A 24,348-nucleotide genomic window follows, 5' to 3' on the forward strand; every position below is an offset into this window, starting at 1 on the left:
CGTGGTACTCTTTGGCGCGTTTAAAGTAAAAGTAATGACGACGATGAAAGGAATTCGCAGCGTCAATCAATATCCCGAGGGTTTTGCGGTTTCCACGAGAGAGACTTACGCCGTGTACTCAAAGCCTTGGATCAAAACCGCATTCGCTCTTATTTATCTCGAGCCAGCAATATTAACACACGTATAATTGTCGCTCTGCAAGTACACACTTAAAATCTTTTTTTTTCAAAATTCATTATATGTGCCTCATTGTAATCTTTAAATGTAATTTATTTGAGATACTCATTCATCGAGAGAATATATATTAAAATTAATATAAACTGACTTTAACTATAGTATGTCTGAGATTTTCAAACATTTTTTCAATTAACATTTCGTTAAATTTCTATCAAGTCGTACGCAATCAATGACACATATCCCAACACTTAATAGGATACGTTAAGATTGATTTTCGTACATCCGTGCTTCAACTCCGTCCAAGTTTAATTCCTAAACTCTTCCTCGAGGATCGCGCGATCATTTATATCGAGTATAAAATCTGACACTGTTTCCCGCTCGCGACCAGGCGAGTGAATTCACTGGGCGTGGCAAAAATATCGATACCCCCCGCGTCAATTTATAGCTAAAATCGTAGAACAGTGGAATTCCTGGCCGACAATCCGTCAAAACCACCCCTCGAGCGCGCTCGCCCGTATCGACGCGTCGTAGATCTCGCGGGAGTTAAATTGAGACGCGGCTCAGAGAAAGAACGCGCGCGTGGCGAACGAGAGGAGGACCGATCTAAACATCGAACGGTGCTCGAAATCGTGTTCAATCGACGCGTTCGTCTGCGGAATTTTCCGCGAGTTCGAAGGTAGACGCGCGCCATCCGTTCGACCGAGTTCTTCTCGAAATTTCACCGCGAAACGTCGGAACTTCGCATCGACCGCGTCGAACGCGACGCCCATTGTTTCCTCGATAACGACGATAATGCGAAAATATTATTTGCTCGTTCACACTCGGCGTCCCGGTGTCGTTTCGCCGCGCGGAACGGCCGAATCGCACGGAGACGCGATTTTCGTTCGACGCCGCGCTTTTGTCGCCGATTATAAAGCGTTCCGCGACGCTGCGCCGACCGCGAACGCGATCCACCGTTTCTGGCCAATTAAGGGAAATTAGTTTCTTTCGTCTCCTGGCGAACGGCCGGAAACGGCGAACGTCGTTACCCGCGGATTGATTGAAACAAGATTCTGTTATCCCCTTTGTTGTCTTCACGCATCTGTTGCTCGAACCTGAACGATCGTCTGGACAAAAATGGGATTGGGAATTGCACGAAGAGCCTGCGATCCGCGCGCGGTTTATCGAATTTATACGACGATTGTCTCGCATTTTATGCGAAATGATTCCACGAACTACGAGATCGAGGATACAATGTTTTTTTGTATTTTTATTATAGTTTTTATAGCTAAAAGTAATTAGCTATAAGAAAATGTTTGAAAGTTCATTCTCCACCAGAGAGATAGAAATTTATGCGGCTCGAAGTGAAGTTATGTTGGCGCGATTTTATGTGTAATTTTAATGATTCGTAAATGCTGGTAAAATACGAAATATCGTTACAATACATCGAGGTTATTTCCGCTACCGTCAAGGTTCGAAGTTAATTTTAAAAATAACAGGCAGTTTTTTTATAACCCAATTTAGAACAGTCATACTTGCACAACGTTCGTCTAAGTTTAAATTGTGAAACGAAATATTTTCCTTGTTAATCACTTTTATTTTTATGCAATCACTTTTGCCGCAAGTTTTCCTTGATCTTCTATAAAAATAATGCTACAATGTTACATCTTAACATGGATGTTCACCAAAGTATTTAAAAATCTCTTTTTCCATTTACCCTTTTTACTCTATGGTGTATCAGTTGTACTGAACTATATCAGCTGAGACGATCGCTTTAATTAACACACGAATGACGAAATTTAATATCTTCATTGCATATCGATTATAGTAACCGCAATATTTGCACAATTACGCGATGCCAAACGGCGCAGTACTTCTCTCGAGTCAACCCCTTGTAGGGCTAATTGCAAAAACAAGTACACCATAGAACTAAGACATCATTCGCACACGTGTTCTGCCTGTTTTGCCGCTCTCAATATCACGCGTCTGAAATGTAAAAAGAAAGAACGACGTCATAAACAAAACGGGCGTGGAGGGGTGAAAGTGTTGGAAAAAAAACGTGGAGCACAGAACCGAGTGGCTAGACGCGAGCATGCAAATTCGATCGAATGGAACGAATATAGGTCGTATCGTTAAACTGTACACGGATCGTGGTTGTCGGATAAACAAGTACTCAGAAAGAACTCCAAGTTCCTCTGCGTCGTTCGAGCGACCCCCGTTTCCCACCCCCGCCAGATAATAATCCTATTAATTCGACCGCTCTGGAACTGTTTCTCCCATTACTGGCCCGTGTTCCCGCGTAACGCGCGACCGGCTAGAATAGAATTTCATTTAGGAAATATTGCCAGCCTCCATTTTCATCGGATGGTCCGCGCTTCGAAGCGTTGAAATACGCTCGCGTCGAATTGTAATCGGGTTTTGTTTCACGGCCATTTTACGCGCTACGAGATTACACGCGAGCGAACGGCGAAATCTCGGATACAGTTCCAGTCGTATCGTAATTTAAGAAGACCTATGATCGCAGGACGCGTTTCACATCTCCGTTGATCTCTAATTAACTTTTCAAAGGAAGATCATAGGGGACAGTTGATCGCTTGAATATATCGAATCACTTGGATCGATCGTCTCTTTATCGCCACGTGCTGACAACAATTTCTTAGACACGAATTGTAATTTTATTTTGTAGGACGATCAACTGTAGCTTTCCGTATGCCAATGAAATCGTTGAAATTGTAAATTAAATATGGAAGAAACAGTGAAACGACGTAAGTTTTCGTGACGATTTGATGAACAAAAATCTCGAGAAGCAGTGAACTGCAACAGGTTTCGTTAATAGGGAACAAAGCTTCACGGGACGCGGATACCGGAAATTCAATGGCTGATCAAAAGGACGAGGGACAAGTCGAGGTGCAGCAACGTGGCAAGTGGAACACGTGCAAGTACTATTTTAATAGAATTAGGTATTACCATTACTACATCGCGGAGAAAGTGGACACTTTGATAGGAGTGGTGTGCCTTACAATAATTAAAATTTATTTTTTCTTGATGGGCTGGGACGATCAGTATGCTTTACAAGACGACGAAATGATGAATGTTGACGATTCGATCCATTGACTGTATTGTAAAATTTTATGTTCGAATGTGATATTTTTGATTAAAAATGACGAACGATCGTGTTCGAAGGGGTTGACTGTGAATTTTGTCTAGAATTTGCGTTGGTGTACAATTCGTATAGCTTTAAATAAAACTTAAATAAAACTAAATATGTACATACATTATTCTATTTTTTTGACTTATAACTTATTAGTATTCGTTGGCATTTCTAAAGCCGTGTTCACGGCGATCAAGTCGAATTTATACGTAAAACAAAATATGAAATAATGTTTTGTTATACAGCAAAAGAATTCTCGAACAAAAGTTCTATTTATACGATGTTTAATTATGCTGCTCACATATTACGAAGGAATTAATTCGTAATCGTGAAAAAATATCGATGTGTTACAAATCTGATGCTGATTTGCATTATAAATAAAATTGCTTTAATCAGGAAGGCGAGCAGGTTACGATTTACTTATTAATAATTCATTATACAAATCATTAGAGACAGCAACTTTTATCTCGCAGAATGTATCATTATTCTGCAGAAATATATCGCATATCATGAAAGTGACAGCGTTTCCTGCCGATCGGTCAACGGAACACAAAAAAGTCACATCTTCTGATTCTAAGAGAGCGAAGCAGACACAAGGCCAAGCGAGGTAAGAGCACGTGGCCAATAAGTTGTAATACTGAAGGAAAGGTGGGATCGTTACTGTATTTAATCGTCTCGTTCTATCTCATTTGCTTTTTTAACATTTTTTCCGTTACCCCTTCCAATAAAGTCTGTCACGTAACGAGTGTCAATGTTAACGAAACGAATACGATAGAATGTGCGATAAAATGATGATTCTCTTTTTCCACTCGCCATTTTAGATTGTGAGTCGAGTGCCAGTGTTTTGTTTTCAAGAATACAAGACTGCGATTACATCTGGAACACGTCATGGGGACAAACAAGGCTGATTTAGTATAGTATCCGAACTATAAAATATTTGGCTGAAACGAGGCTGTTTAGGGGTTCTTAAAAGTGAATAGGAGGGTCGTTTTTTTTTTTATGGAAGATGTAAGACTCTGCGCGGGGTGTTCGAAACTCGACGTGTAACGCTTAAGAGATGATGTCTGAGGTGACGTTAAGCAATTTTCTCTTTTCATTTTGTAATGCATGTAAAGCTCGCACGCGGGTCGTCGCTAAATCGTTGGGCTTGTGTTCGTACGACTTCTGTCAACTCGAGTGAAAGTACAGTGTTCAGTAAATCTTCTCAATTTTTAATAATTTACTTTCGTTCCACCGTTGAAAAGCTCTTGAAATTATAGTGTGGGTGCAAGATTCACTTTTTTTTTTTTTGCTAAACTGCTCATATCGTTTCGTTGATGATTTGATCGTGAAAGCAGAACTTTTAGTGAGCGTTCTGTTTCGTGGAAAAATGACCCTCGCTTTCGATCTTAAGGATCTTGAACGCCTCTTCGAACACGTAAATTCAGATAAAAAAAAATGTTGCAGGTTCAAGACCTTAATTTATCTGACGTTATTCGTCTATCGAAAGCCGCGTATACTGAGGAGGAAAAGGTCAGTGTTCGGCGCCAAGATGGGCATGCCACCCACATTGGCGCTGTTCATTAAAGGGGCTCTTGCCTCTTAGTAAATAGCCATTACTTCTGTTCTAGTTCGTAGCAGCGATAATTATTTGCAGTTTTTTCGATATCAGATTTCACTTCTTCGCTTATTATGCGAGAAGGCCCTTCGATCGATTTATACTTTCGTTATACCATGTATCTCATAGTTGAAGTGTCCCTTAAGGTTATCGCTGACTACGATCGTTGATGAAAACCCACGGAATTTCCGCGTGCGTCACTTAAAGGGCAACTCGATGACTTTGGACTTTGGTAGTAATTTATGTTTAACACGTGGATGCAAATTACGTCTATAACCGTCCGATTCTTGGCGATATGTAGGCAAATGACGGCTATAACCGTCGTGCATATTTTAATCAATAAAAAAAGAACATCGTTAGAAGGAAGTGTACTAACACATACACTTGTTAATTAATGAGTAACACATCTGGAAAAAAAGTGATAGCATGCCGGATAGCATATTGGTTGTTTTTTTGAGCAAATGACGATTATAGCTGTCATGTTCACTTCCAAACATACAACTTACACCCGATTTCGAATGGTGTTTTCGAACCGCATTCGAAAAATATGCGTCAACGTGTTAAAGCGGATTAATTAGAATTGACTTAGCGCTCCAGCGGTCAACACGTGTGAATAAATAGCTTTAAACTCGGAATTCTCGGAATCTCTCGGAGTTCCTTCCTCTAGCAGGAAGGTGGGTCCTTTGGCCCTTGGAATATAATTTATTTTAAGTATTGTAATCGGCACACTGTGCGAAATCGGCCATTATGCTTGATTAGGAATCTTGTAGTGGATTTCAAAATATCGAACACGTGTAAACCTTTTTTTACAGGAATTATTGGATGCCTATTATCATACTATTCAAGTACCTAGCTTTGGAAAGGCGTTGAACACCAGATTACCGAAAATTCTTAATCATTGGTTGAAAATACCGCAAGATAAGGTCAATATTATTGAGGATATTGCGCGGCTGATGTTGGCGTCAAACCTTTTGTAAGTTTTCCAGATCCTGACGGTTCACCGTGCGCTTATTCTGATGGCGGAATTTCTCGATGCATCGAATGGCAGACGAAGAGTTCATTTGATCATTCGAATCTGTTATTTGCAGAATGGAGGATATACGAAATGATGCGAATTTAAGGGATGGTATGCCTGTAGCTCATAAAGTTTTTGGTATACCGAGTACATTAAATGCTGTGTATTATGTGTTCTCGATTAGTGTGAAACGGGTGCGCCAGTTAAACAATCCAGAGGTGAAAATAGAAAGTTCGAGTAACACTAGGTTCGCGGGCATTTATCTTGCGCGTCAATTGAACGAAAAAGCAATCTAATCGCACGCAATACGCTTAAAAATGAGAATGAAAATGAGGATACGAGACAAACATTTCTAGAAAGTATATATTGTTCGATACTATTTTAGTACCAGCACTGTTTCAATATTCTACGCGAGCAGCTTGGGTAGCTGATGCGTTCCAATCGCCTTTCAAAACACGACGCGCTTCCGCCTAGGTAGAACATTTTATTATATTCCATCACGCTGTTGGTTAGAATCAAATGGAAAGCACTGGGCGCAGATATCTTCGAAGATTCTGAACAGATGATCGACCACCAGGACCGCCTATTCCCAATTTCATTCAAATTGTGCAGGACCAGATTTTCTTCTCTCTCTCAAAACGATCTAAGAATATCTGTCTCATTCTTGAATAGGATGCGGCATTCTTTTTCTGCAACGTTCTGAATTCTGCCGATTTTCATCCCCAATCCGAGTCACTTCGTTTTCATTCTCTTCAAAGCTCGTGCTGACTGTATTTTTCAAAATTTTATTTCCTCTTAAATGGATGTATGTCAGTAGAAGAGGTAAAAGAAAAAATGCGGATTAAACGTGGCAATTTGACGCAAGGCTCGTAAACCTAGTCGTTATATTATATTTAAAGTTTTGCTCTCTGTTAATATCGATCGAAATTAATAACAGGCTGTACGAATATTCTCAAACTGCTGCATAGAGGTTGACTGCGGGATAGGTATGCATATTTATTGGAAAGACAATTATATTTGTCCAACGGAGATGGAGTTCAAAGTTGCGGCAGTGCAGAGTAAGTCTTTAACAGGAAGCCTCGATCAACCTCGTTAATTAATCGATCCTACTCTTCGATTTCTGTACGTAGAGTGCGCTGTTTTTAGTATGATTGTATCGATGATGCAACTATTCTCTGACTACAAAAAGGATCTTACGATCTTGATTGGAATTTTGGCGTTATACTCTCAGATTCGTAGCGATTACTTGGATTTTTATGCGAAAGAGGTAAATCTTACACTTGGTATTTTATCGGTGTATTCGTTAGTTAAAAATAGGAATAAAATGCCACATAGCTGGAAATCGAAACTTCTTATATTTCTATTTATTTTATGAACTTTTATAAATTCCTGTTATATGACATTTTATGATTATGGTTTATATAAAAATCTGTGTGCAAATTTCGTACAGTAGTAATTCATTTTTCTAGTATACGAACGGCAAAGAATACTGCAGTGATCTTAGGACGGGGTATTTCAACTTTCTCATTGTGCATGCCATTCGATCGACTCCAAAAGGCAAAGAGGTGATGAGTATCCTTTATTTAAATTACTAAAAGAAAAGAAAAGAAAGTAGGCATTTTTATGTAAAATAATATTACTGAAAAATAATTCTTAATTATTGGCATAAAGATATTCTGAAACAAAGACCTAAAGACATCGCGATGCACCAGTATTTTGTTACTTTATTGGAAAAGTATGGAACATACGCTTACACGAGAGCTTTACTCGACGAATTGGATAAAAAGGCAAGGGAAGAAATTAAGCATTTAGGTGGAAATCCTATGTTCGATGAGCTGCTGGACGAACTGCAGAGTTGGAAGAACTAGGGGTGCTTATTGGCAGCAGAGAACGAAAATTGCACTTTAATTCTAGACCATTTCTAGGTTCAGGGGATGTCACAATTCTGTAATGCCAGCAATATTTAACGCAATAATTGGAGACTTTCATTTCTTATGTTTCAACGAGTTTTTAGTAACCAAATTTTAATAATGTCGGGTTATAAGAACCGATGTACGAAGAAGCAAGGCCAATCGCAACGCTAAAATACAATTACGAAGAAGAATAAAGAAAAATTAGTTGCAAAGTATTATTATCTCTGTCACTATTTTATTAGTTATTAATATCCCTAAATTTACTAAAACGCAAACCCTTAAATATTTCTATATTAAAATAAATGGACTTGAGCCACTTTCGAAGTAAATGGCTCACGGTTAACTTGGACTCTCACAGTACGTATCAAATCAAATAAGTGTGTTAATACTTGACGACTAAAGCAGGATGGAAACAACGTCTGAAGGAAATGCTGGTCTCGCGAGGAACCTAGAATTGTCTTACTTCGTTTAAACGTGATTTAGACTACGTCTTCGGGTAGTAGCGTGCAGCGGCGGAAATTTAAGATATTCACGAGTCGATCGTAAAAAATACAGTCCAATCTCCGCGAGGAGTGGCGTTTAATGGAAACCCTTTTGAGGAATTTCTGCTCCCGTACCCGCTCTGCAGAGGTCATTCCGTTTGACCAGAGCTGATCAAGTAGCTACGAACGTTTCGTGCTGAAATTTACAGTTGGCATCTCCCTTTCATCTTCCTCGTTTCCCTCAGCTTCTAAAAAGGGTGAACGCTATGATTGTTACGATTGCTTCAATCTCGACTGATGCAGCGAACTGCTGTCTCGGTGTGTAAATACTTTAGAAATTTTCTAATTAGTTCAGATTAATTGGATTCGAATTCTCAATACTGTATGTGAATCGAAAGTGTAATCGATCATTAAATGTGCTACTGATATAGTTTTGATTTAATGAATATGACATTCAACGTGACTTTAATCGTCCAGTCGCTTGTTTTTGCAATAATTTTTCATCGTTATAAAAACTGATCGATTATTATTGCAAAGCCAGCGGTTTCCACCCTCTTTTCCACGTTTCTACGCTCTGTCAACTAAATTCCCATCCATTCGATCGAGAAATCGAAATTATTCAAATCAGCGTCGACTGGCGTTCATCGCTGTCATTCTAAATTCAAATCGGATCGCTAAATACATGGCTGATACATACGCCGATTACATTTATTGGCGCTAGCCCGTAAATATTCAAGCATTATAATTAACACGATTTTAATATATATATATTTTTTTTATTAAAAAACCCCAAATGCATCAAGTGTTACGTACTGTGTATAATGTATAATAATGATAATACATGTGCATGAATTTTATAACGTGACTTTTAGTACGACTATTCTATGATGTTTATTAATCGAAATTGGTAGATACGTATATTGTTGTATTTGCACCGCTCTTGCATTCTATTGCATAGAATGATGGTGGGCATTAATAACATTCCAGTCATGCGTCGCGTTAATATGTAATGCTGGACCCGCCTATTGAATTATGTTCGTTAATTGAAACTGAATTATCAAGCCAGCTTAGATAATGGACCAAAGGGGATAGACGTTCGGTTTGACACGATTTACTCGTGTGCAACAACCCCAAAACGAACGTTTCATTAATTTAAAATAAATATTTTAATGAACTCCAGGTTCCAGTTTCTCAAAAGAAGTATATTCTTTTCGTTAAACTTCAATATAAAAAAAATCGAAGCCAATGAAAAATGTACTGTTCACATTTATTTCCAATATACTTCCTTTTTTCCCCTGTTTTTTACATCAGCTTTCGACTACACCTTAACTTCCTACACGAAACTGCAAAATTCTAACAACAACTATACCAAATATTCACCGATCTCGCTACCAATCGCGCAATAGACACGTAACGTTCTAATAATAATAACAGCTCCGCGAATAATAGCAGAAGCGAGCACAAATCGCCAGGTTGCTACACAGAACAAATATTTTCCGCTGGTGTCCGTTAAAAAGGACGTGGATGGGGGCCAACGTATATATCCGCAGGCGTGTACCCGTATTATCCGCGGGCGAGGCTCGGCACGGAAGATAACAAAAATCACAACAGGTTGACGAACGCGTCCCGGCCAGATCGGGGCGGCGATGGTAAAAAAGCGATAGCCGTTCGATAGATCAATCAGGAACCGTTTTCAGAATCGGATTTACGCGCGCGGCCCGCTCGCGGCGGCGTGGCCGGCTATGAAAATTTAAGCGAGGCCGCGGACCCGCCGCTCGATAATTTATCAGGATCATTCCCATTCCGCTGGGTGGTGGTGGCTGTGCGCGCGCGCGCGCGACAAAATAGGACGACGTCGAATTTATGATAACGATAACATTGAATAATTCGCGGGGACGATTGATCGCGCGCGCTGGGGCCACCTTTCGTTGCGGCGCATGGCGGTCGCGGCGCCCTTCCGGTTCGCGCGCGGCTCACCCTCCGTCAGAATTAACGCGCGATAAATAAAAATGTGCCGCGCCCGCCTGCCGCGAGATTAATCGCCCTCGAACACGTGGTCTTAACTCTCGGGTAATTAATTGACAGGGGGCAACGTGTCGGTCAACTGTTCGGATTGCCTTGTTCGAGGCCTTGGTTCACCCCTTTCGTTACCATTTGTTTTGGAAATTTACGAGTGAAGGGTTCCTGAGGCTCGGAATTTATTTTTGTGTGTTTAGGATATTTGTGATAGAGTGCAAAGTTAAGAAGTCGCCTTTCGATTGGTTCTTCAACGTTTTCACTAAATACCAATCATTACCGTTTTTCAATTCTTAAGAACCTTCTTCTTAGAGAAGGGTGGTGGTGGTGTTTCTGGTGGCAGCTGATTTTGTCGCTATCGTATTTGGTGACGTAGCGAGATTTCCGCTGGGCCTGATATCTGCGCCGGGTGACCAAGAATAGCTTCACCACAGGCAGGGGACCCTTCGAAAATCCCCGGTTTATGGCTTCTGCATGTGTCATCTAGGCCGTTGGAGAAAGTTAATTATCGCATACCCCCAAAAGCTTAAAATGGTTCCCCTAAAATGGCTGGATTGCTAGTTGTTTGTAACGGAAGGCCTTCTGAATTCCTTCTGTTGTGCCATACTGCTAACCGCTACGCACGGAGTTACGAATCATCAAGATGTGATTGCATGAATGAATTTTGGTATGATGAACCTTCGAGAATTTTTTTATTATTATCAATTGAAGGAGATTGCTGATTGAGGAATATTTGTATATATATGTATGGATTTTGAAAGTAACGAAGGAGTTGAAGAAATAGTTGCGAGCAATTACATCAAATTTTCATTAAGCTACACTGCAGCTGTTTCAGCAGAGAAAAAAAATGATCAGAGCACGTCGTTTCGCACGGGAGGAGTTCTTTAATTCGGTATAAAATGTGAGATTAACCAGGTTTCGGTTTAATGAAAATTTTTGTGGAAAATAATATCTGTTACTTCAGACTGTTTTAGAGTTCCCTAATCTGTCGCGTACAGTTATCATGAAACCAGCTGGCGAAATTTGGACGCAACGAGACGGCTATTTCGTGCTGGCACTTTTTTCTCTGGTGGTGTACGTGAATTCGTAAGTTCCAAAGTTTCTGGTCGCGCGCACAGAGGCGCGTATGCATAATATATAAAAACGCGAGATCAGTCATGGCTGTCAGGCATGTTTCAGTCGTTATTCGCGCGGCACGCAGTTGAGGAATGCGTTCAATTTCCTTTACGTGCCACCTCGAAGCATTTCACCGGGAAGATTCTTCAAGGGGCTTTCGTTTTTCGGTCCACAGAGTTTCGAAGTTATGGTAACCGTCCGGGGATCGTTTAGAACTCATCAATCCGCTCCTAGAGCCACGCTCGTAAACTTTCGAAAGTCGAGAATTTAATAACTCCGCAAATTTCGTTTCACTATCGTGTGCAATCCAATGTTTCGACTGCCATAGGATTCGATAACGTCTCAGCATTAAATGCGAACATCTCATTTCAACCATCGTGCATTAAGAATTAAGAGGTTTCTTATCAACGACGATGCTAAACTTTGTCAGACATTTTGGAAGAGTTGGGCGTTCGATCGAAATAAAAACGAGCGTTTTATTTTTAATTACATTGCGACTCTGTGCGCTAATCGAGCTGCCTGAAACAACAACGTAAGACAAGCGTGGCAAATATACGCTTTATACAACCCCGGGAATCTATTAACGGAACTTGTTATTAAACCCTTGGGGCAAGCAATCTCGCTTAAACGGCAACCACATATGTTCCCTTTCGCGAGTTCACCGCGGAACGTAGCTGCCACGAGACTTACAGCTGAATCTTATACTCTGAACGTAGGAACAAAGCGATTGACATGACCACAGCTGTTAAATTCCAGCTTTAAGTCAGTCAGTCCAACGATTAGCGTGCAATTAACTTTGGCTTAACAAATTAATTTTTTCTTCGAATTTTTCAGACTCGTAAGTTCGTCAATGGACAAGAAATACGTGTAAATCTATGTACATAATAATTGTAACGAAATACACGAAGAATATTAAAGTTGAAGCCAGTGCGAAGACAATTGCAAATATGTCCTCTAATTATTCGATCTTCCTCGTTAAATTAATTAGAACCACACATCTCGATTCCCCAGTAACTCGAATAGTTGAGAATGAACGATGCAATTGTTGTTGAAAATGGCGCGGCGAAACAGGGCGGATACCACGCTTGGGATAAAGCCGTTATCCCCGCTATAGTAATTTCGTCCGAATTCGTTCGGCGGTAGAGTTACTGTGGCTTTTCCTTGGTTGCCAGAAATCTCGAAGTTGCGTATATAACACGGAATAGTTTGTACACCCCCCTCCTCGTTTCAGCCTCGAATACTTTCCGCATAGTTCCGGCGAATTACGCCGGCTTGTACCACAGCCAACAGTGCGATTTAAATAGTTCGAAGGGATTTCTCTTGGAAAAATTCGATAATAGCTTCCATAGCGTTTTCCTATGGTCTGTTCAGCGTTTCGCACCCCTTTTGCTCTCTCTCTCTCTCTCTCTCTCGCGTCTACCATTTCCTTTGATCCGTTCCACGCCCTCTTCCTCTTTCTTCTCACGATTTCTTCTCCATTTTACCTTCTCGAGTCTCCCATCCGCGCTATGAGAAGACAAATCGAGCGACACTCGGGATCCATGGAATTTCAAATGTATCGGAACAGAGGCCAGTAGTGGAAATCGTCGCCATTGTGGAGAACGCGTCGACCGCGCGACGTAACCAGTGACTGATCCTTGCGAGGCAGCGATCGGTTTAAATGGATAAATTTCTCCCCCGAGTGATTTTAGCCGCGTAACCAACGCGGACAGCCCCCCCTCCAGACTTTCTGCGAGCGCATCCCCCGGTCAGGTAATTTTTTTCACGGCACGTCGACCGTTTGCAGGCTGGCTCAAATTGAACTGGGAATTACGCGGCCCCCAATTAAATTCCTCCAACGGCCCGCCAGTGTGATTCGAAATCGATACCGCGGTGGTAGCTCGAGTGACATCGTGTAATAATGTCGATGAGCCGGCTGGCCGGGTACGAATGTGTGGTAGAAAACGATAAAGGCGCGGGGGTGAACACGGGGAGCGACAGAGCGTGAGAGGGTGGACAGGGGGTAACTGGGTCCACTCCATTTTTTGTTCAGCCCCCCCTCGACGGGCCGGAAAGTCGTCACTGTCGAGATGTAAAATGGAAACGTTGTGTAATGGCCTTGTCGGGTTCACGGTTTTTCGGTTCATTGAAAATTTTTAATGCCACTCGCGTCGTTGCTGACTGATTTCAACGTCGAGAGGAAGCTTGTCAAGTATAGAACGCGATCTCGTTTTCGTGGGAGCCGCCACGGGCCCCGAGGGGTTGGAACTTGACGGAGATTTAATAATTTTAATTGTTTACGATAATTAGCTTCTCAGCGACTTCGATGAATTTTGTATGCGTCGTTCGTTTCGGAATTTTGTTTCGCTGGTAAACATAATGTTCCTCGTGTTGTTAGAGTTTATAAACGCTGGATGGCAAGGCGGGGTTGTTTGGAATTAACATCTGTTATTTGTTGGCGAATTAAATTAACATGAAAATTTATTCTGTTTCGCTGTCTCGATTGTGCGCGAGCATAATTCATGGGATGACGAGACTGTTGCACGATGAAAGTAATTTCGATATCATAGGGGTTGATCAGCGAATAGAGTTCAGATATTAAAAGATTCTTAACTTATGCGATGATGATTAATAATTAGGTTGGACGTGCTCGAAATAAAAGGATGTGAATTGTAATGTTTGCGTTTCCCAGGATAATATATATTAATACGACTGTTCCGTATTTCGTAGAATGAATGTTTCTTGTTAGAGCATGATGCGACTCTGTTGAACGGTTCTACTACTAATTTAACTTCCGGCGGTGCGCCAGCGGCAAAGTTAAATCGAACCCGAATGAAGGTCCTCAGCGTGTTTCTGCCGCAAACGACGAGAATTTAGTCGGATTGTTAGAGTGGAAATGCAAGATTCGTTATATCGCGGTGAAAAAAAAGGAAGAAGCAAATAAAAAATGCCATGATATTTCCTGACAAATGTTTTCAACGTTTGCCTTCGGGGTTTAAATAAATTTTACATTTCACGTTTTCGCAGGTTTATCGTTTGACTTGGGCAGCGAGAAAAATTAATAATTGCTAGTGAATAAAAAGATTGAATGATCGAATCGATTTATCATCTATAATGTTAGCAGAAAATTGTTCTCGTTCATACTTAATTATATTTTTTAATTATCGTTTTATAATTTGAATATGTAACATTCAGAGTGAACTATCTGGTTAAATTGCTGTAATAAATGTTAAAATTATTATTAATAATTGTTACAATTATCCTGAGAATTGTACACGTATGTATGTATATTTTAACACATCACATGACTTATATATTGTATGGACTGGTGAAATTATGTGATTTATAGTCTTGACCGTCGTATTTTAGATGAGAAGGGAAGCTTAGCAGGGCCATCAAAAAAAATAAAGCGGAGGGAAACGCTTTTCACAACAGTTCACCGAGCGAACAACACGGAGAGCGATAATCTGCGCGACAAAGGCTTGCTGGACGTATCTCTTTTTAAATGAAAATTCAATTCTCATCAACGGATGCGACTTTCATGCTCGTATGTTTACAGCTAACGATTTTCCTTTGACACAGCTTTTAACACGCGTTCCCCACGCGTCCCGCCGATTTTCCACCGTGTTGCGGATGTCGATAAAATCCATTGCTGATGTTCAACGCGAGCTGGAAAACTAGAAGCAATTTGACCGTCCGCGAATCTTCGCGCCATTCTAAATAAAAAAAAAAAATCTTTATTTAATCGTCAACGCGTTGTTTCTATCAACAAAACAAATTGTACGAACAATTATAAACGATAAGACGAGAAAAATTCTTGGCTGCTCCAGAAATATTGAAATTGTACCGAGATTCCACGTTTTTTGAGTGAAACGCGATCTCCTAATTAGACATTTTTGAAATTTCGATTTTGGCACCGCGCGGATAAATCCGTTAACCGGGTGAAAAAGTTTTGGCACCGTCGGCTCGTAAATCAATGACGTTAATGCCCAGATTACCGCGAGCTCGACTTGTTGGGTGTTAATACAACGGTTGTTGCGATATACGCAATAGGGGTGGCACCGGGGGCGCTTACGGAGAACTTAGCTTGTACGGTTTTCGATGCGAGGGAGAGAGAGAGAGAGAGATTTGCATATATATACAAACACCCACTTTCCATGTTCGTTCATCAGATGAAGCTCGTGTATTCCTAATCGCGCGTGTCTACCTTTACGGGGTTGTTTACGGGCTATATTTCTATTTTTCTTACCAACTCTGCGCTGAAACGATCAAACAGAATTTCATACTTGGCCTCGTTAAGCGTAATATGGACCTTACATTTTACGCGAACTGCTGTTTTTTTTTTTTTTTATTGGATTATCAAATGCTTCCGCGTGTACGTGTGCTGAGTCCTCGCTTGAAATATCAAGCAGGGGTAGTACCGAGTTCGCAGTCGAGTTATCCGATATTTTCTTCTCGCTTCGTGGCACGTAAAATGTTGAACTCTTAATAGAAAATGTTCATTAACAACGCACGAAAATGAGAGAAGTCGCACGGTTACGTTTCGTGTCCTTTTCAGTGGACTTTCCGTCGCGAAACAACCCCCAGTTGGGACACGGAATTAATCAAGTGCCAAGATTTCGCCCCATGCCTAAATAATTGCGCGTGCCTGGCGTCCGAGTCGCGTGCAGTCATTTAGGATTTACCGTGGGTCCGTTTTAATTTTCGCGGGAAAAGCACGGACCGAATGGAAGTAGGAAAAAGGGAGAAAAAAAATGAAGCCAGCCACTGGAATACTCGGCTGTCCGTCTAAACCCAGGAAAATGTCAGTGTTGGCCTCAGTTTCGCGCTGATTGCGTTCACACGAGCGTCTGAGAATTTCGCGATGTACATCGATGGAAATTTTAACTGAGCTTAGCGACGCGCAACAAGGATTCTGATTTGTCTAGATATGGAGGACAGATCCTGTGACTTGCAGGAATTGTAAATTAACTACTACTCTTTATTGCGAAATGATAAGATCGCGTAGAAGGTGCAGTGATTTGTAATTACAGAATAACGTTATTATTTATAGAATTAATTTTGATAGCTGATACAACCATTTCTATATCTTACGATTTGTTGAGCCTTCATATTCTACGATTTTCGTTACGAAAATTTGTATTTCTTATTTCTCTGCAAGATTTCATTACTTTTGTAAATAACAAGTTCTAAGAATAATTCTGTACTTCACATGCAATTCTTTGCGTGAGAATAAGATCGATGTGCATTGAAAATTTTTCATTTAAAAAATATTATTAGACTTAAAGAAGGAAGGTCGAATAAATCGTAAGGGTAGCAGCGAAAGACGCGTTTCGATGATCAGATGTAAATGTGTTTACAGTATCATGCGACGCAATCAATAACACGAGGCAATAATACGTGGAACGCATTAATACATGGGGGACATGTAAATAGCGAGCAATAATTATCGAGCAACGTATTAAAATCAGTTTTAACCGTGCGTATTTGGACAGGTGGAATAAGTTCACTTGATTACGACCCTCTCTAAGGGTGCGCGACAGTTTCGGTCGCTTTCAGAGGCTCGTTTGCAACAAAATTCCAAAGGGCAAAGGAAATTTCTATCAAAGTTTCGAAAACGCACGTAAATTCCGTGCGGATAAAATTATTAACGTTCGATTTAAAAACGGGCGAACTTATACGAGGAATGTAAAATATTGGTTGAAATTTGTTGTATGAAATAAACGAGCTGTTATTAAATATAAATGATGGGAACGTACGATTACACAAAAGCGGTACGCAAAATTATCCTAAATTAATTAATGATGTTGAAGAGGTGCATCACTTAATTTAAATATTTTCCCGTATTATCCGAAATACGAGGGCAACATTTTGTCAGCGAGATGCAAGCAACGAGTAATTAGCAATTACAAAGCGAACTCAGTGCGCGATGACACGTCCGTTCGTTTTTAAAACGAACGAATGAGGCGAGCAAATAGAATTATCAGATTCGTCGCGTTTTGATTAATCGTATTACAAGTTAATCCAATTTTTAATAATCTTGTTTTAAATATCTATACGTGTCCAGTGTAAAAGCAAGATTTTATTGTTTTCATCCGTCCGCGGTGGGCTCGTAAATATTTAACGAAATTCGACAATGAGAAATTTAAATCGTTATTGACATAATGGTGACGCGCTGTACAAAATATTAACAATATTCGTACGCGGTTATTTCACTACGATAATTATATTCACACTTTATCGGAATTTCTAACCTGAAGTATCTTTAAAATTATTATTTAAAGATTCCTTCGTTCAAGCATTCAATTTCTCTAACTATTCAGAATTATTGTTAAACGATTCGCAACAGTAGGCAATATTTGAAAAAATTCACTCGATTCACCCACAAGAAATCAACAATAAAATAGCTATTGCGCGTCCTTCATCCCTTAAAATTAGTCTCGCGTCTCACCGCCCATTAATTCGTCCGCAGAGGTCTCCTTCGTACACTAAATCCGTGGAACCCGTTCCTGTTCTCCGTCGACGTTTCCGCGGCTTTCCTCTCGCGGATCTCGTTCGTCGGGCCAAGGATTAACCGGCGATATTATTCTTCAATTTCGATTAAGCCCCCTCTTCGCGAGAGGGCGACGACTTTGCGGGTTCCCGCCGGATCAGACCGCCGCGAATCGAGGAATGGCGAACCGTGTCAGCCGGATTGATCCCCGCGCGCGCCTCCGAGGAATCTTCGGCTGGCGTGAGTAAAATTTATCCGGGGGAATTTCGCAGGATATTCCTCTCCACGGTATACGGTGAACCTTAAAGAAAACGCCAAACAACGTCCTCGTGCGTCCCGCTTGTCACGTAAATTATAAGAGAGGAGCGATGACCTATAAAGGAGCGCCTCGCTCGGGGTGCAACCGCCCTTCCTCGTGCCGCGTCACATGTCCGTGATCTTTTGAGGGAGATTGGAACGCTCGACTGGCTGCTATTAAAATCATTTCTTATTAGATTTACGGCGACGACGTTGGACGATATCAAATATTTAAGGCTGTTGCGTCGTTGCCCCAGTTTTTCTTCGCCCGCTTAGAGATTGCTCTCGAAATTGATCCTTCGCGTTTGTCGCGCTTTCAATTTCGCGCTTTACTTTATTTCTCCTGACGCAAAGACTTCGTTATCTTTGTTAGCTTCGAGCCTGATATTTTATTCAATTTTAATAGTACAAGAACTTCGTCATATAGATTATGACAATGATTAATCCAAATAAAGTTTTAAATATTTTTCTGAGGTATTTGAATTTTGACTCGCTCGATACTCGACGACTCATCGATATTCTTTCGATCCATCTAATCCTGATTCAAGTTTACACGTAATAATTGTCAACGGTTAGTCATAAAGGATCTGTGCACGGTAGACGATATTTGTATTCGTTAGCAGAGTATCGCGTTTAAATGGTAAAGTACAGGGGTATCAGAGGAATCGCTTCGCAGTTAAGTTAGACGGTCTGATACGATTATATCGGCGTTATTATTCCGTGCTGAACTGTTCGCAGAACTGTGGGGCCACCTATAAGGTATAGGTGACTATTAAACAAGTTAGAGGACACAGTTCGCGGGTCCACCGCGAATTACCAACTCGATCCAAAATGTCAGGCTCGCGGAATTGCCCTCTACCTGTTGTTTTCGCGATAACGACGTTTTCCTTCGACGGTAATTTAAATCTCGATGAAATTCCCCGGGTTCCAGCGGTCGATATTGTCCGATCGGAATTCCTCCAGCATTTTTCTTTCGTTATTAAAAGTACTTTCTATATATAGCCACGTGGAACGCGACGAGGACGGAAATTTATTAATTTCGCGAACGTTCGGCTGATATTTAATTTCAAACTAAAGAGCAACACGTTCTAATCGTATTCGATGTATTCGACTCGAATTTTAAATTTAAATGGGCTGGACAATTTTCTGTGCTAATTATTTCCTGGATTAAGAAACTGCCAGTCTTTAATATTAGATATTTTCCTTAATTTTCATTCCTGATGTAGTAGATTTTTTAAATTAAAAATCTTCTAAGGTAAAATTCTCCTTTAAACGTTCTATCCAAATATTTTTAATCGAACTCGTAACGTTTTACATACAAAATTTCAATATTCTTCTGATCGATCCTCGATCATTCGACTCGAGCAACTTAAAACACGAAACTATTCTAGCGATGTAAATGTACTCTTATTCCACACGAAACGTTTCTTCAAGCTCGTACGCCGCTTCTTATTAGTAGAAATAAAAATTCCAGCATGCCATTCTCCTCTTACAATCCTAAGTATACATCACAGTTCTCAAATACAATCCTATAATACGCTTTACAAAATCCAAAATCCGACTTGTACACGCGTTCACTCGCTCGCAAAAAAAAATAAATAAATATCGCTCGACCACAAAAATCAATTTCCCCGCGCGCAACGTCGAACACGAAACTTCGCAGACCCCTGCAACCCCTTGCAAAACTTCCATAAAACATATTCCCGTATTCTGAACGTACACCAGCGCATTACGGCGCGTGCCACCGTCTGCACGCGGACTTAAACAGCGTTCGAAACGGAGGCACGCGGGAGAGTGACTCGTTGCTGAGATTCCCCGGAAACGTGCGACGCCATGGACCACGCGGACCGTTAAAAGCGCTCGTCGAGCACGCCGCCCCGTTAATAATCGGAATTATATCGGCAAATACGACGACAATGGCGGACGCGTACGCTCTTCAACTTGTCGGCTAGGAATATCGAGGCAGCCGGGTCAAGCGTGCGATGGTCGGTAAAGTGCTATCGATTTCCGAAAACCGCCCGCCGCTCGGTTTGAGGCAATAAAAACGCGGCCCATTCAATAAGAAAAGCGTGGAGGCGAGGTATGGGAGGAAGAAAAAAAAAGAAAATGGAAGCGTGACGAGCTTCGAATCGTACCAGTTACCGGTTACTCTCTGATACTCTGCTCGAGTAAATTCGAACGCCACGCTGGACGCGCTCGGGCACTTCGCGATCGGTTAACCGGGATCAACCGCATTGGAATTTGAATTAAGTCCCGAAACGCGTCTGGACTTCCTGGTGGAAGGTAGCGAAAGCTCGTACGGGGTTCGACGGGGTTTTTTGTATGTTTTACGGGTGCTCCAAGAGGGACGCGGTGAACGGCCGCGCGAATAAAATGCCGCGTGACGGTAAATCGATATTAACCTCCAATTCGGGACGCGGATCGTGCTTTTTTCTTCGAGTGCATCGCCGTCCAGTTTGCATCGGTTCGAGAGAGAAATTTGAATGTACGACGTTACGCAGAGGGCTGGAATAAATCATCCGTCGATTCGTCTACTATGCGCATTGATAAACAACTTATTTCGGCTGTTTTATCGCAAGCGGAAGTGTTCAGTCATCTCTGGAAGGAATCTGAAGAAGTGACTTTGGATCGCGAAACAGTACACGATCGTCTCTTTGGTAACATTTTAAACGGTGATTCCGACAACAAGTGTCCGTCTTCGTTTTCGAGAGACTTTAGAAGTGTAGAAAACACACGCATACTAACGGTAGATGTACACAGAGCCTTCCCATGTTTTGTAATTTCACGAAAATTGATATTTATAAAAGTACGCACGCGATGCGTAAATATATTCTTAAAAAAAAAGGAAGATAGTAAAAGATATACGAGATTTTCTGGGGTAAAAGAGGACAGTAAAAGACGTGGCTCGGGAAAGCCAATAAAAAGCTGACGGTACGCGGGCATCTGCCTTTTCACGCTATTTTATCATTTGCATGGGAAATATACATTTCATCGTCCGCGCTCCATTCTAACCGTTATTTATGAATGCCCGTAACAAGTTATCTCCGTCTTATTATCCCCGCGTCCGCTTAATCCCTTCCATTATAATCGGCGCTGGCGTAGTTTTAGTTTCTTCTCCCTTTCGTGAAACAAAATATCTTCCCGCGCCGTATGGCGCGCGAAGCAGCGCTGCTGGTAGCGAGGGGAAGCAGCCCAGGCGATAATTTGTCGCGGGGATCCTCTACCCGTAGCCCATTCTTCTTTTCTCGCAATTTTAAATGCCCGTCGGACGTATTTCTTGGCGGCTCCCACTGCTTAGGATAATAAATGCTCTAAACGTCAGCTTAAGCTTCCTTCCGTCCGCGCGACTTTTCGCGAGAGGAGGATCAGGCTGGTGGATGCGAGTACGGACGGAATTCGTTCGGATTATAATGTACAATTGTGTGTTTTCGAGGAGAAACGTTGTACAAATAACGTCACGTCGAGCGTTTCGAAGTTATCGCTGTTAAAAGTTATCTTTGTCTTGTTTGAACTCCACGAGATGGTTCGAGAGAACTCTGTAGTCGAGTGAGATGGTTCTTTTGAACGCGCGCGCTTTTAACGGGGACGTTGAATATGATGGAATAAGCATTTTTTGTAAGAGTACCTACGCGTTGATGTTGGATACGGAGAAAAGAGGAAACGGGTGAAATTAGGGTAATTCAAGTTCTGTTTTTCGACTAATTTGAATATATAAGTTATTTTACTGTTGTTTCTGCTGTGCAAATTAGTTTAATTCGACGATATTTTTTTGAACGATAGAAAAAGAGTAAACTGCAATGTTTAAGTCATAAGGTAAATCGATTTTTATGAGAAAAAATGGTATCGTTGTTGGTTTTTTGTTCTAGCGAAAAGTAACGGGCATGGACTCGGTTTAGTCCGGCCCTCAGCTACGGAATTGCATTTTACATTTTCACAAAATCGCTTGACGCCATGGAAATTCCTGTTCAGAACTACAAAATGTGAAATACGGCAGAACGTGACGCGTGCTCAACGAGCTTACTTTATAACTGACGTAAATAAATCTGTCAAAACGTATTGCTCTAAATATTCGCTGCAGACAGATGGATAATCTCCCTCTCAATTCGCAATTTGAATGCGATGCTTTTTACTGTTACCTTCACTCTGTTCTCTTTTTTCTATCGCGGTAGCAACAACGCGTCTTCAAGTTTTCTCGCAAGATTCGACGTGGACGCTGAGTTTAATTAAAAATATTAATTACACCTATCGTGATCGATTTAACAAAATTTTTAGCCACGATTCTCGCACACTCGAGCTTCCTCTCTTTTTATTATTAATTATAAGTTACAAGAGTATTGTATTCAGAAAATTAGAACCCTTGAATTTCCCTGTTAATCTAAAAACACGGTGGATTTCGTTGTTGCTCATCCGCGCGCATCAAGGGCGTTCAGAACGCAGTACAGTTCACATCGCTGAAAATTAATTCGAAGTCGAGGAGCAATCGAGGAACTTGTCAACCCTGCTTGGAATTTGAGAGGACATTTTTCCAAACATGTTCAAATTATCCGAACGATTTAAAACCAACTGTGCAATTTGCAACATCACCGATATCCTCTTCAAAGCAAGAAGAATATTCCCACCTTTCGAACAACAATGATCAGTTACTTACAAAATTAAACCAGACGTTCGAATACATGGAATTACGATTATTTGATGATACAGCACTTCGAAAATTGGAAAATATTACAGTACGCCGAGCTGCACACACCACGCGATATGAAAATTGCATTAAGAATAATTCCCAGGACATCAACAATATTAAACACCAATACCAATACAATCATCCATTGAAATCGCGAGCGCTTTATTACGATCTACCCCTCCTCTAGTTACGAGTACCTTTTTCCTACATAAACATCGACGCCTCAACAAGTCCTGCGTATCTTGGTACTTCCGGTGCTCCTCGCGAGCCATCCTCGTGGTCCCTCGTTTCTCGCATCCTCTCCCTCGTCAAGATACACGAAACGCAAAGAATGTTAAAGAAAGAGAGAGAGAGAGAGAGAGAGGCAAAGGCGCGAGGGGAATTTCTGCACGTGGCACGATCGCGTTTATTCTCTCCGGGTGCTCCCGCAGGACGGGAAACTCGTGCGCGCGAATCCACGGGAATTATCGTGCCGACGATAAATGGCGGCGCGTCTTGCTTTTCCTCGGGCGGCGAGGCGCGAGTGTATCTCGTAAGTGATTTACGTCGTTCCCCAATTTCGGGTCTTTGCAGTAAGTACACTTAGGGACGTTATTCTATCTCTCGCTCTCCGTCGAGCCGCTTGGGTTACCGTCGTAGACGAAGGAGGCGGAGATGCCGGAGGAGGAGGGTGCATTCTGCAGGCTGCTGTTTCGCAAGGACACGAGCGGACGGGGCGCGCAGGAAGGCGGATGGCGGCCGTGATAACGGCCTCGAGAGGAGCCGGAATTGGGCGCGCGGGGGTGGTAGATTGCTCCCACCGCCGTTGGGTTTCTTGTAAGCCGGTAATCTTCGGTAAGTAACAAAACACGTGGCTGAGCTTACGACCCCGACACTCGAGAAATTCTCCTGCCAGCTCTATGCATGCATATCGGTCTGTCGTAATGCGGTATTCGACATCATTCTCGCGCGCGCGCGCGCGCGAGGATTTCGAGCTGACGCGTGGCTCGCGATTCTTTCTCGCAAGCTTCTTGCATTTTCCACCCCCCCCCCCCCCCGTCTTTCGCGACCGTTTTGATGAGTCGAGGGGAAACGCGTCGCGTTTTACGGGAACGAGTCATCTCTGTGGGGATTTTGAAAGTGCCGGAGCATTTCGAGGGAAGATTGAATTTCGTAGAGCCTCGTCGCGGTTTTCGGAAATCGTCGAGTTTCATTGGTTTCTGATAAATTGAATTCCAGAGAAATTAATCGGCATTTTGATTAAAACCAGGCGCGCTAACCTCGCGTCTCGATTCGATTATTAAAATGTACATGAGCGCGGCGATAAATTGCTCCCGTCGCTTTAATTGGCAAACTGCAGCATATTTGCGTAAATAAAACAACGTCGTGTGTATTTTTTGTATCCGCAGTAATAATTAACGGACGCGACCATCGCAAAGGCGCGCTGATTGCGCGTTCACTACTTTGCGAATT

The 24,348-nt window shown here is 41.7% G+C and overlaps 1 protein-coding gene and 1 long non-coding RNA gene across 2 annotated transcripts; both read left to right on the plus strand.

Moving 5' to 3' along the window:
• Positions 1-2,986: 2,986 nt before the first annotated feature.
• LOC143425986 (uncharacterized) lies at positions 2,987-3,288 on the plus strand. The gene is made up of 2 exons (XR_013102101.1): positions 2,987-3,116; positions 3,220-3,288. It is a non-coding gene; the product is annotated as an uncharacterized LOC143425986 (long non-coding RNA).
• Positions 3,289-4,744: 1,456 nt separating this feature from the next.
• Positions 4,745-7,787, plus strand: LOC143426384 (terpene synthase-like). The gene is made up of 6 exons (XM_076899821.1): positions 4,745-4,819; positions 5,717-5,877; positions 5,993-6,137; positions 6,857-6,977; positions 7,050-7,202; positions 7,591-7,787. The coding sequence occupies exons 1-6, from the start codon at positions 4,745-4,747 to the stop codon at positions 7,785-7,787; spliced, it is 852 nt and encodes a 283-aa protein (XP_076755936.1).
• The last annotated feature ends 16,561 nt before the right edge of the window (positions 7,788-24,348 follow it).

This window comes from Xylocopa sonorina, chromosome 8, assembly GCF_050948175.1.
Source record: "Xylocopa sonorina isolate GNS202 chromosome 8, iyXylSono1_principal, whole genome shotgun sequence".
NCBI lineage: Eukaryota > Metazoa > Arthropoda > Insecta > Hymenoptera > Apidae > Xylocopa > Xylocopa sonorina.